At 38.2% G+C, this 13,644-nt stretch overlaps 3 protein-coding genes across 4 annotated transcripts; 1 reads left to right on the top strand and 2 right to left on the bottom strand.

The window, feature by feature from the left end:
- Positions 1-506: 506 nt before the first annotated feature.
- Positions 507-2,296, bottom strand: LOC121963782 (homeobox protein goosecoid-2-like). The gene is made up of 3 exons (XM_042514030.2): positions 2,005-2,296; positions 1,178-1,413; positions 507-865 (listed from the first exon to the last, which is right to left on the bottom strand). The coding sequence occupies exons 1-3, from the start codon at positions 2,234-2,236 to the stop codon at positions 788-790; spliced, it is 546 nt and encodes a 181-aa protein (XP_042369964.1). The 5' UTR covers positions 2,237-2,296; the 3' UTR covers positions 507-787.
- A 2,256-nt stretch (positions 2,297-4,552) lies between these two features.
- Positions 4,553-8,561, top strand: LOC121960272 (uncharacterized). 2 transcript variants are annotated; one of them, XM_042509920.2, is made up of 2 exons: positions 4,553-4,703; positions 7,280-8,561. In XM_042509920.2, exon 2 carries the CDS (start codon positions 7,309-7,311, stop codon positions 7,990-7,992), a length of 684 nt encoding a protein of 227 aa, XP_042365854.1. In that variant the 5' UTR covers positions 4,553-4,703; positions 7,280-7,308; the 3' UTR covers positions 7,993-8,561. The 2 variants fall into 2 exon arrangements, with proteins under 2 accessions (XP_042365854.1, XP_042365853.1); XM_042509919.2 differs by lacking the exon at positions 4,553-4,703 and adding an exon at positions 5,412-5,672.
- Positions 8,291-13,616, bottom strand: rnf185 (ring finger protein 185). Its single transcript, XM_088071136.1, has 7 exons — positions 13,558-13,616; positions 12,979-13,262; positions 11,917-11,935; positions 11,682-11,794; positions 11,499-11,553; positions 10,977-11,094; positions 8,291-10,887 (listed from the first exon to the last, which is right to left on the bottom strand). Exons 2-7 carry the CDS (start codon positions 13,155-13,157, stop codon positions 10,790-10,792), a joined length of 582 nt encoding a protein of 193 aa, XP_087927262.1. The 5' UTR covers positions 13,158-13,262; positions 13,558-13,616; the 3' UTR covers positions 8,291-10,789.
- Positions 13,617-13,644: the final 28 nt, after the last annotated feature.

Genomic DNA, 13,644 nt, shown 5'->3' with positions numbered 1-13,644 from the left:
ATTGAATAACATTTTAACAACAATAATTATACTGTTAAAAAATCATAACAGATTCTGTGTTTTCCAAGTAATACCCAGAGGTTTAACTCTGACTCCTTTTACCTGCCCACCGAAAGAATAAAACTATGTTTATTCTTACCAAGAAATTATCTTGTGACCTCATTATTGTGATCCAGTAATCTCCAGAGCCCCCCGACTGTCAGTCACTGGTTTGATTTTTTTTATTTAAAGACGATGATAAGTTGATAAAACGTCTGGGCACTGTTTTATTTTAATCAAAACTGTATGAAGGAACTTTGAGCTATAGTAGATGTTTAACTATGGTAAAAATAATTAAATTCTACTCAGAAGTCATCATTACATGTGAGCATTTAGGTATGATGCTTTAACATGGATGTGTTATGGTTTGTTTTTTGGTTTTGTAATTAGTTTCTTTAATTTTTCTAAAAAACAAAACAAAACAAAACAAAAACTTTATTTGTTCTCAAGGACACTTTTTTTCCACAACCAGTGCAAACTATAACAATCCATTTACAGAGTCAAGTTTTAACTTTCAGGATTAGTTAAAGCATATACTACAAGCATGCACTCAACCAGTCAGACATAGGCTACAAAACTGTCTTTAATAGCATGATTTGACTGACACAAAGTTTTTCTACTTTGAGGGGGAGAAAAAAAGATTATAATATTTGATAACAATGACAATTTCAAAAAAATCCTTTACACACATTTACATCTCTTCTTTTTAATGCAGTGGTCCATATACACAGTTTATACAGTATAAAATTCACTTTTCTGTGTTTCCCATACCAAATGATAGTCTTTTCTGGCGCCTCCACTTTGCTCTTCGGTTTTTAAACCAAACCTATTAGCAGAAAAAAAGGTCATGTTATTTAGGCTAGTTTTTGATGTTCTTGTTGAACATACTGTACATGTGCTGTATTTATATTATTTGGCACATTTTGCATTTACATTTAAATTACAAACAGCATTGGGCATCATTATCAAAAGACATGAAGTTCAAATATGACAAAGAGCTCAGGTGAGATCCAATGCTGTCATCAGTGCTTAAATTAAATATTTAAACGTGCTCTCATCTTTACTAATGGTCCATCTGCCACAGTTGGCACAATATTGAGAACAGCATCTGTTGAAAGGCTGAATATGACAGTCTTACCTCAACTCTTTCTTCCCTCAAGTGAGTATGCTGTGCTAGTTTCTCCCTTGTGGTCACATCTGGATACTGGTTCTGCAGGAACAGCTCCTCCAGTGCATCCAGCTGCTCCTCTGTGAAAATAGTGCGGTGACGTCTGGTTCGCCTCTGCACCTGACCGGGTGTCTGCTCCTCCCTGTGAGCGTCTCCCAGCCTACATGGGTCTGTGAGCATCGCCGGCGGCCATCCGTACTGACAGGCTGCAGAGAGGAGATAATAGGGAGCAAAGTAGAAACCAGATTAACCCTTTGAAACTTGAGCAAATTGGTTTGATTTCTTTCAAAGACATGGGGAGAAGCTAACAAGTAAGTTATCGAAATATGGCCCAGAATTAGCAAGAAATTGTTATTATTAATAATAATAAAAATAAAAGAAAATTACCTGAAAATAAGCAAAAAGGAAAAATTAAGATAAAATAAACCAACATGAAAATGACCTAAAAGTTCTGAAAAATATGTTTATGTTCTCTTATATGTTTTTCTGTAACATAATTTGAAATATCAAATTATTACAAACATAGTTTATGGGACATTTTTCCCTATTTTTGGATATTTTTTTAAATAATCCTTCCCTCTTTTTGAAAAGGAATTTCTAGGATTTTTTCTTGTTACATTTTACTAATTTCTTGCAATTTGTTGGATTTAGCCTTTTCCTCCATGTTTTCAAACTAAATCCAACCAGACCAGGTTTCAAATTGTCAAAAAAGCTTGTAAAAGGCATTTGAAGGCAGCACAAGAAATCTGATACTGATCCAGGTTTCAGGGGGTTAAAACATGTCAACTGAGCCTTACCTTCATGAATGAAATCAGTCTGGTACATGTCTCCACAGTGGGAGCAGTAGCAGCAGCACATGCAGGCGTGATGAACAGCCTCTGTCTGGCCTCCAACAGGACTCTTCTCTTTTAGTCCAGGGCCACTTGTTCCACACGACCGTCTGTCTCCGTTACTGTTTGGGTATTTGCTCAGTATGTTCTCAATAGTGAAAGGAAACTTTTGTCTCTCCACTCTGATCAGTCCATCCATCTCCAAATAAACTCCAATAAAACACAAGCAGCACTGACATTGACACACAACACTTTTGGAGCTGCTCTTCTGCTTCTCCTCTCTCTACAACAGCGTGTCAGGCCCTTATAGTGAAATTGGGAGGCAAAAAAAAAAAAGTAAAACTATAATCCCCCCTGTAGACCAGACACATAAAACGGTTGAAACTTAATTCCTAGCTAATCTGGGCAGTTTTGTGAAGAGGTTAGGGAGGACGGCAGATTCAGTTAATCTTGCCTCATTCCTTTCTCCAAAAGAAATCAGATTTCACTGCATAAAATGAGAAGTGGAGAGCTCCTAAGATCCTTATTGTTGAGGTTTTAGAGAAAAGGGGATTGCTTGGTATTAGAAACCTGGATTTAAAGATGAACGCTTTTTTTTTGGTGTGGCCGGAGACTTGTGCTATGCTGAATTTGAGGATTAGCTCATGTATTTATTTCCTAATGTTACTGTCCTGTTTATCTATATCAGTAAATTATCTTGTGCAAATGCGTAGATGTGTTCAGCAAATGACACATGTTCAGGCAACAATGATGCATACTAATCACACTCAGTAATTAGACAGTTGATCAAATGACTCATCTCACAAGTGTCATATGTGGTGACTAATAGATTTGTACTCAATACAGATAAACACAAATGTATTTCAGAAAAAGGGTCCGTGCATGTGGTTTTGTATTCACAATCATGCATCGTGTGTCTTATCTGTGTGGCACAGTCTTACTCCTCTGACAATGTGCACAGCTGAGGTAAAGCTATTACAGGTTAAATTCATCCCTCCCCAACAAATCCTGTGATTTCATACAAGGCAATACACCTTTTTTTTCTCCAGAGAATTAATGGATTTCCACAATCTGTCTTAAGCTCCTCTTATAAGGGCTTTTGAAAACAGATAACAATAAACACCATCCCATCCTTTTCACTTGGGTTTAATAGCGTTCAGATTGTTGATGTATAGTTTGCGGAGCATGTTAGATCGCTATCTCTCACTTATTGTGGCTCTCAATAGAAGGAATTGTGCTACATCCCCACTGGTTCAAGGAGTTCAAAATTCATTACTGGGGATTAGAATGATAAAGGTTCATTTTGTTGTTGTAAGAGCAATATTTGGTACAAATGGTGCATCAAAAATGGTTCTGTTCAACACTTTACAAGGCCCACTGCCCTTCAAATACACAACCTGAGGTGCATGTAATGGATAATACTGCGAAGGTCTTTTTTTTACTGCCCCAAAACAAAAGTCACCCAAACACCATGTCAGACAAAGTGACAAAATCCCAGACCAAAGCCATGATGTGATGCTGTTTTTTAAAGACACCTTTTGTCACCTTATAAGGTCCTGACATTTTTCAAAAATTAGTTATTCATATTCTGTGACAACATATTGATATTGTATGAGGTGTTTTTTTTTAAGTTCTAAACATTTGGGGACTTTTTATTTAAAAAACAAAAAGGTTCATAGCACTTATGCTGTTTGGAATGCAAAACGTTGATGCTCGATATCTCAAAACCGCTCAGAACGCAGATAAAACCTTATAATTATAATTAAAGTCGCAATTTCTGGAAAACATTCATTATTTATGGGGGTGGGTGCAAAATGAGGGAGACATATCAAATGATAAAACACTGGACAGGGACTTGTGTTTTTTTTTATTTTGGCTTTGGGGGCATATTGGCATATTTATTTTAAATACAATCTGAACTCCAATCCCAGCTGGTAGGTTTGAAAGGCATTATTTCTTTAAAAGGCAATAAAATCACACTATTAATTATAGCCAGAAATGGTGAAAAATTTTGGTTGGAATTTCAAATTGGCTATGGTCTTTGACATATTACGTGCAACAAAGTTTAAATTAGTTATATTTCCTCAAAATCACTTTATTCTATGTCTCTCTTTAAAAAGAAAAAGCCAGAAATACAGTTTGCGCAAACCACATCCTGTAAAAGGAAAAACAAACAAATCAAACAAATAAACACTGAACTCTGCACTCTTGCTTGCATAACAAAATTAAGGAAAAATATTTGTAGCTTCAGGGAAGGCCAAGATTAAAACTAAAAAGGTCACACCCCAGACAACCCCCTCCTCTGATAAATTGAGAACAGTGCCGTATAATGCAGAATTAAAGTACGCAAATCAAAATGATACGATTCGGACAGGAGATGCAGGATTACAAAAACACCCACTCACTGACTGACAGTGAATGAGCAGAGAACCACATGACATCAGACTGTTCACGTGTGAAAAAGCTCAGAGTCTGTTCTCGGCTGGACCGGGGCCCAAAACCTCCTGGGAAATCGCAGATTGCAGCTGTGTGACCAGGAAATGCAGAGGATCAACCTCCCTTTCTGTGTTTTCTCCAGAAACAGAGTAACTGTTGAAGGCTCAGAAAGCACTTGCCAGATAGTGATACTCTGGGGACTTAGGAGGAATCAAGAAAACATCCATGAGGTTGTAGAAACTAATAGCTGTGCATATCATAAATGTTATGTTTCTCTCTTTTTTTCTCATATCTTTCCCTCCTTTGCATCTGAACAAAAGCTCTGTGATATGATGTTTACTTGCCTGGCTTTAACATCACCCTGCAGGCTCTCTGTGAGCGAAAATGTGGTGTTTGACTCTTAGACCTTTTTTATTTTTTTAAAGTAGCCTATGTTTACATTACTGAAGTGGAAAGTCCAGTGGTATAGTGCATGTAGCCTATACCCCAAAGGATTCACATTTTATGTTGAAGTAGGCTATTTGTCGTTTCTTTATTTTTATTTTTTAAACTTAGTTTTGGAGGTGTTTTGTCTGTTTTTTTTTTTCTTTTTTTTGTGCTTTTTACTATGTTTCACTTACTTCATACTTTTTCCTGATTATTCTTACTTACTTTTACTTGAGTATAATTAAATAATTTATTTATTTACTTATTTTTAAATAATAATAAGTATAAATAATTTTCAATTCAGGACTTTTACTTGTACCAGAGTATTTTTTACAGTGTGGTACTAGTAGTTAAGCAAAGGATCTGGACACTTCTTCCACCACTGACCCCAGGGTGCTGCCTCCTACAGCCCCATCACTGGGACATAAAAACAAAGGGCAGTAACTGGTTTCCAGTGCAGAGTGGTGCGCCCCCCTGTGACTAGAGACGGCATGGCCACCGTAGACGGCGGAGCGACACAGCGCGGCAGACAGCCCGCAGCTCGCGATAACTCGCGTTGGGGCAGCAGCTGGGCGGAAAAGGCGGGAGAAGACTGCCGCTTCCGCGTCCGCGCAAAGGCAGACACAACACTACGGAGGGCAAAATGGACGAGAAGTTAATATTGGCTGTATTTAATTACCCAGAGCTGTACAATGTCACTTTGCCGAATTACCGCTGCACAGAAAGTCGAGCAAATGCGTGGAGAAACATCAGTATCGTACTGGGTCTCCCGTGTGAGTATTTGATTGTTTTTGTTGTTTAAAACAACTTTACTGCCAGTTATTATTTCCTCAGCCGATGTCGTCTTGGACAACAAACATATAGAAATTAGAAAACATTAAGTGATAGATGTTTTTGGCATATCTCCTATGGGCAAATAGCTTTTTATTTATTTTTTTATTCGCGCGAGTACAGAGTGGTGGTGTAGATGCAGCCGCGCGCACCGTGCTAGCGGTAGCAGCTCGCACGCTGTAGGCCGCGCTGCACCGGACGGCACGGTCCGGCTCTGCTCTGCCGCCAGCCGCGTATCCAGCACGGCACGGCGGAGGAGGAGACATGCTCAGCGGCACGGAGTCGCTTCATTTACTGAGCCGCGTGCTTTTCGTCTGGCTCGTGAACACCGCGAGCTCCATGCGAACTGAAATTTTCTCGAAGTCTCGTGGAAGCGGCGGCGGCACCGTGTGTTGAATAAAATCGGTCGGAGGCCCCCTGAAACATAATCAGGTGAACGGAGTCATGGTCAGTGATGGGGCCGCGTGTAACACGGATGAACTGACAGTGACCTCCGGAGAGACTTAACAACATCAGGACAAGATAAAGACAATTATCGACAGCCTGTCTTTATTAAACTCGATAAAAACAATATAATTAAAGCCTAAATTACTTCAAAATTTACTTGGATAAAGTAGTGTTTTGCTATATTTTATTATATTTTATGATCGACCCATACTGATTATTAGTAGTTAATGACACCGGTAACCAATATTTGGAATCAATGTGAATTTGCAATAAAAATGAAAATCTTTCGGTTAAAATTTAGAATTAGGATATATATATATAGGATATAATATAACAAACTATTTTTAATAAACTCTATTCAAAATATAAATAAAACATGAATGAATAAAAATAGCTCCCTATGGGTTTAAAAAGAAAACGTTTACTCCTATTCTGGCACTTTCTAATTATTTAATTTTATCTGCAATCATTAAAATAAAATGCAGACATAGATAATCAGCATAATGCCAAATATCAGCCCCAATAATTGGCCAGGCCAATAATCTGTTGACCCCTGTCTTATGGCCACATTATATACAGTATGCATATATTCCCTGGTCACTATATTAGGTACACCTGTACAATTTAATGTAATCACAGCACAAGAGATCTGACATCAATTTCCCATTTGGGTCAGATTAAAATGTTGAGTTTTCAAGAGGTATTACTTTCCAAGAGGTATTAATTCAAGTAGCCTATATGATTTTAGTTTAACCCTTTAATACCTGGATGTTCATCTGTTTTAAAATTGGCTTGCTTTCTTTCAAAAACACAGGGAAAAAAACATAATAAGCAGCAATAAATCGATTATTAGGTATGATTTAGAAAAAACAACGGAAAAAATGTCCAGAAAAAATCTATTTATAATTCTGTTAATTATATATGTAAAATTATGTTACAAAAAACAAGAAAAAAAATTGTTCACATTTTTTTAGCACTTTCATGAGGTCATTTTTTTGTCTAAAAACCAAGTAGATGTCCAGGTTGCTGACTGCTTCGTTGTGTGGTCTACAGTATATGTGCGTTGAAATCTCTTACCCCTTACTCTCTTTCACTTTTTCAGCTGAGGAGTGTAAAAGAAAATGGAAGAACATGAGAGACCGATACTTGAAGGAAGTCCGGATGGAGATCAAAAGCAAGAAGCAAGGAGAGATCGTGCAGAGTAGATGGAAATATAGACAACTTATGAACTTTATTGCCCCCTTCACTGGATCGAGAAGTGGTGTGGCGGACATATGCGGCAACAATGAAGACGACCACGACAATCCTGACAACGAATCTGGCAGTGCCGAAGGAGAAACGACATCATCTGAGGCCGTCAAGACACTGCAGTCCGCCATGAAGGCCCCTGCAAGTCAACCCGACCTCAAACCCCAGGTAGCCTTCGTGTCGCAGCTCCCGTCAGTGACTCAAGAATCACAGATGGCCCAGCTGGCTGTTCTGGCTAAGATGCCATCGAGCCCACAGATCGCCCCAACCACCAAAACTGGAAAGAAACGACGCCAGATGCAAGACTCACTTTCACTGTCTTCTTCCCAAAGTACAACGTCCCCGACAAAGTGGCTGGTCAAAGACAATGGCACCTCGTTTCCCAACAGGCCTCGGGACGAGGACGAACTGTTTCTCCTGAGCTTTGTCCCCGCTCTGAAACGACTTGCGCCACAGAAAAGGTGCGAGACAAAAATAAAGATCCAGCAGATTATGTATGAGGCAGAGTTCAATGTTGCACAGCCAGGATCTCAAGAGAAACAGGCGGAGCCAGCATCTCAGGACTGATGAGACAAACGGACTATTTTTATACTTTATTCTGCTTTCTAAAAACCTCTTCCACAAAACAACCAAAATATCTATTTTTCTTTTTTTTAATGGCACAAATTGGTTGAGTCTGAAGTACATCCTTGTTAATGTGAGATTATTAACAATGAAGGTAAACTAAACATCCTACTACAGAAGGAGTTGTTGAATTTTTGTACACCACTGTGGTTTGGTGTTTCTTGATTTGCATATTTATTATTTGAGAAGGCTTCTCGGAGAATGAAGCCCTGACAGATTTAATGCGACAACAGATAAAGTATGATTAACATCTTTATTTACATCAGCATTACTGTAAATAGAGTGAATTTACAGTTAGAAAAGTGGTTTCATGTTCAACCAGCCAATCTTCATATCAGTAATAATTCTGTAATAATTACAGTATTTTACATTTAATTACAGTGTCAGAGAAAACTGAGAACAAAAAAAAATAGTTCAGAGAGGAACACTGTTTCATAAATCAATATTTTCAACTGTTTACATGCATCAACATATTTTTAATCTCATCTAAATAAACAGACTGTTCAACATTGTTTTGATTCCAAAAAAACGTGTATGATTTTGGTGATGATGATCATGTACAGAGATAAAAACAGAAACATTCTTGGTACATTACTGAAAAGAGAGACAACATGAAGGAGGCACATGCTGAGTCAATGGGATTCTTTGCAACCTGTTGATTAGGGGTTTTTTCGTGAGACATTTTGACATGTAACATGTAAGAAAAGCACAGGTGGTAATAATAGATTTTATGATCATACTGTCATGACGTGCTGGTAGATGTAAATAGAACTGAGCCATCGTTGTTATAAATTACACCGGCACATTTTCTGCCATGACCAGTCAATAAAAGCAGGGCCAACTGACTACATTTAATTTTCAATTAAATCTACCCTAAAGGTTTATAGTGATCAAAAAGGGTAACGGGCTAAAATATAGGCTGAGAAGAAAAGACCATATACAACATATGGCATTGGATGCGTTGATGAAAATAACAAGCGCAGAGCACCGGTGCTCTCATTTTGTATAGCAAAGTCTAAATGTAAATGAGGTATTAGTACCAAAACAATACTCAAAAAAGAGCACCAAGAATAATCTCTTTCACCTGAACGATCTTGTATATGTGTCTGTTTAAAATCTGGCTTATATCTGGTATTAACATGCAGTGGACAACTGAGACACATCGCAGTTCACACCCGCGTATATCATGCATCTCTACCTGACCACTTGGTCACTTTTTGTTATTGCCAATGTTACTAGAAGGTCAAAGGGCCCCGCACACCATGATTAAGTCTACACTCTCGCTATTTGCTCGCTATTCAGGTTGGCAGTTGTGTTGATAAAGCTGGAGATGTTGCTGTCAGTTGAATTCAACACGTCTCCTTCTATAGCGCCAAATGAGAGATGGTCACTCAACACTTAATGCAACTCATTGGAAAATGGTCAAGCCATACTGCAGGGTTTCCCACATTCATTCATTTGTGGCGACATGCCACAATAATATCTGCCACCACAACGTATATTTGAGCTCGACCGCTCATTAGGAACACTCTTGTAATATACAGACCATTTGTTTTCATTGCACCATAGTCAAGAGTGCAGAGTGTAAACTGGGCTCAAATGGAGAAGCAGAGTGCCAGGCACAGTGAATGTGAAACTTAAGTGTTCATTCTGCTGGGTCTAGAAGTTTGCTTTCACTAGCCTCTACACTGGCTGCTCCTCTTACCTAGAGATGCACCATTTTTACACACATATATATATATATATATAGTTGGAATAATTAATTTTTTTTTTCTTTTTTTGCACGACTAATGAACATTACATACAATAAAAGGCACTGTATTTCATGTCTCCATCTGCTGGTGGGCCATCATGATAAGAGTAAGTTTAAGATAAGTAACAAGTATAACATTATGTTAATTACATTACAGAACAGACTTGATGATCACTAAAATTATGTTGGGGAAAAAAGTGGATTTATCTGTATCGGCAAATGAGTTGTTTTTATATCAACATATCGAATATTTGCAAAAAATCTAATATTGTGCATCACTCTCAACCATTGATTTGATTTGCTCTGATTGGATCAGCTGATCAGTTATCCAGCCCGCCAATTATACTTAGCAAACCTTGTCGGGGACCCACAACAACCTGCATGTGCTGCATTAATGACGCAGTCCTTGTCAGGGATGAATCAGGATGCATTAACGTTTTTGCTACAAAAGATATGTGGTCAAATGTGTAACAGACCACGTTGGCAAGTGGTTTGATCACAATTTCTGTTGGTGGTTGTTAACACTTATATTTGGTACTGTCCATCTGTGATCCGATCGCCCAAAACCCATGTTAATACCAGGTATAAAGATGCTCACAGACATGCATTTAGGGCTAACAGTTGTTTCAAACATCAAAAGGTTTTAAGCAGTTAGTTGATGCAGTTTGGGTGACTGTGAATATAACGAAAAAAGAAAAGAAATTTGGTGTGCTGCTTTGCAATGCAACCGCGTTAGATGAGTTAAAACAATAGGCAACCAATGTGGTTCACCTTGAAAGTTGTTTTCCTAACGCATATATTTTTTTTGGAAAAACCTGCTTCATTTAAATCTCAGATGGCTTTGTGTCAAGGACAGAATAAAAATCAAGCAACCAGAAAGAAGGGAGATTCACAATGAATGCAAACCGTGATGATGTGCCATAACCCATAATGTTGCATTTCTGTCAGATCTTTTGAGTTACCCTAAGATGTTGTCTCTCCGCTCATTTATGCAATCAGCAGCCAAAACATAATCACCAGAGCAACAAACAGGAAGAGTCGAGACAGAAACTGTTCGTCCATATGCTGTGGTGTCCCAGGGGCCGCTGTGTGAGAAATATTTTTGACAGAGCTTATTTAGTATGTTGTTAAAAGTCACAGAGTGGTCATGACGAAATATATAAAAGATAAATACCTGGAGGAGGTCTGCCATCATTGATGTTAAAAGCTGTCGCAAAAATACCAAATGGAAAGGCACCGATTCCAAATGACATTTGGAATCCCCCATCACCGAAGCCAAACCCTTGAAAGCCCTGTGAGACATTATTTCATCAGTAACATGAAGACGTGCAGATTCTCTTAATGTGTAGCCATGTATACATCTGAGGTACAGTTTAACAAGGACTAAGCGAGATGTGACGCAACTGCAAGATAAATTTGTGATCATTCTCAGGAGACATCAACACCTCAGTGCTTAGCATCTAATAGATCCCGGTGGGATATGATTTTTTTTTTTAATGGATAAAACACAGGTTTGCACTACAGCACCTACATCATCCTGTGTAATGGTTTCATCATGAATGCATAATGTTACTCAGCAGCTGACAATGGAAAACTACATACAGCTGCCTAACACATTAGGAATCAAAGTGCTGATCTGGCACTTAATAATGAAATCATTTACTTTCACACAGATATACTTAAATAAAGTACTCACACCACGGTTTTCTGGCTCAGGTCTTTGCCCTTGTGGTCGTGGGGGTGTTCTTTCTCTATAAAACCAAACAACAGTGTGTAAAAGACATCATTTTTAAATCATACATTGTGCGTATTGTGATTACATAATATGTGAAGTTTAGAGTTAGCCTGACCTTTATAACTACACACAAGAAGTACCAACCTGGGGTCCTGTTGACCTGTGCTCCCCCGCCCATATAAAGGGATAACTTTGTCTCGGCTGATGCCCGCTTTGCACACAGGACACACTTGCCTGTTGGGTCTGGTCTCCAACCACTGCATTTAGAGAAACGGATTCGAAGGACCTGAATGTCTGCACCAGTTCTTTACCACCGATTGCAATAAATTGTCATTTGAAAATAGCAAAGAAGGAGAAAACAAATATCAGTTCAGCTTACCTGATGCAAGCAAGGCCAACTGTTGAGAGAAAGTGCAAAGGCAGATGTGAGTTGAGGTGATGGACAAGGAAAAAGTTTGATTAGTAAAACATTATATGCAAATGCACCTTCTGTAACAATATGGTAGAAATACTAGAACAATTATTTTTTCAGTGTACATGCGGCAATCTTCTACAATGATTTTCAGCTGCATCTTCAAAGACATGTCAGCAAGAACATTTCACTAAAAAAGACAGATTTTTTATTACTAATATTCAAAAAATTTAATTTCTTTGAGAATGAACAGTATATGATTTGCTCATTATTCTTGCTTAATTTTAGATTAATTAAATTATATATTTAAAGAAACTGCCCTCATATACTAAAACAATCTTCTCTAAGTACATATCTTAAAACAATATCAAACTTAAAACATATGCCATACAAAATTAACCAAAACTATTCATTTTAACAAATCTTACAGCTTTATTGTATAAGTCATTAGGCAAACCCCTGTGTACTCAAGAAATTTCCAGCAAAAAGCAAAATAAATAGTAAAAGCTGACAAAGGAATTATCTAAAGAGTAACTTAATTATCAAAAAATAAAAAAATAAAAACCCAAACAAAAAACAAATGAGAGGATAATGCCCAGACAGCATTTTAAGGAGGCCATTTTTGTTTGTTTGTTTTTACTTTTTTTTTCCTTTTTGTGCTTATTTTCATGTAATTTTAAGCAATTTAAATTTAAAGCAATTTTGTTTTTGAAAATAATTAAATAAATACAATCAAGCCAGCTTGTTCTAGTTCAAAAGATTAAATATGGACCAACACTTTTCTACCTTGTTGTTGTCAGTCAACATGTAAATCCCACAAATTCTCAAATATCAGCAGCAACAAAGCTGATGATGGTTGTTCAAAACTGATATTAGCCAGTAGTATATAGTATATGTCAACAGCTCAGTGTCTACCCAGTTTATCTTTTGTTCAATAATATAAGAAACACGACTGACTACACTGATCTGGATCTGGCCCTCATTGAGCTAGTTTATAACACAAAATTGTAAACAGACAATAGTCCTTACCAGAAGAGGTGTCCACACAGGCTGATCACTGCATCCTTGGCTGTGTCCAGACATATATTACACTCAAAAGTACTGTCCTGGTTGCCGCTGTCGCCCGCAGAGGAGCTGCTGGCTCCGGGACCTGGGTTGTCAGTGGCCGCGGTGGAGCCAGAAGCTGGAGGGGGGGCGGCGGTGGCCATTTAAAGATAGATCCACTCAGCAAGAGGGCTCAGGTGGGAGGACTCCGCTGGCACCCAGCGCGTCAAAATAAGTACATAGGGAGGCCCAGTGGGGGGAGATTTTAGCTAACAAAGAGGAGAACCGATAAAAACCGAGCTTGACAGAAATAACTTTTAAAAATAAGGGGGTGAAATCGAGAAACACAAACGAGGTGCTAGCTATCTCCCATCCAGAGAAGGTGTCGTTGCGGAGTTGCTAATGTTAGCAACCGAAGAAAACTGACAGTTTAACGGTCTGACGGTTTAACCGGATACAAAGTAAGACTACAGATATTACAGCGATTATCCAAAGTGTCGTTCAGAACGAGGTTATTTAACTAAAAATCAAAAGTTGTTGTGGGAAGTTTAGAAATACCCTCACGTCTGGTTGCATCACACATCCGCAGCACTGGTGTAAACGTTAACCGGTAGTAGATCCTGAGGAGAAGGCAGGGGGCGTGGCCACTCT

The sequence above is a fragment of the Plectropomus leopardus genome, chromosome 20 (assembly GCF_026936395.1).
Source record: "Plectropomus leopardus strain MGB_pleo_1.0 chromosome 20, ASM2693639v1, whole genome shotgun sequence".
NCBI classification, from domain to species: Eukaryota; Metazoa; Chordata; class Actinopteri; order Perciformes; family Serranidae; genus Plectropomus; species Plectropomus leopardus.
This window is presented reverse-complemented; position numbering and strand designations above follow the sequence as displayed.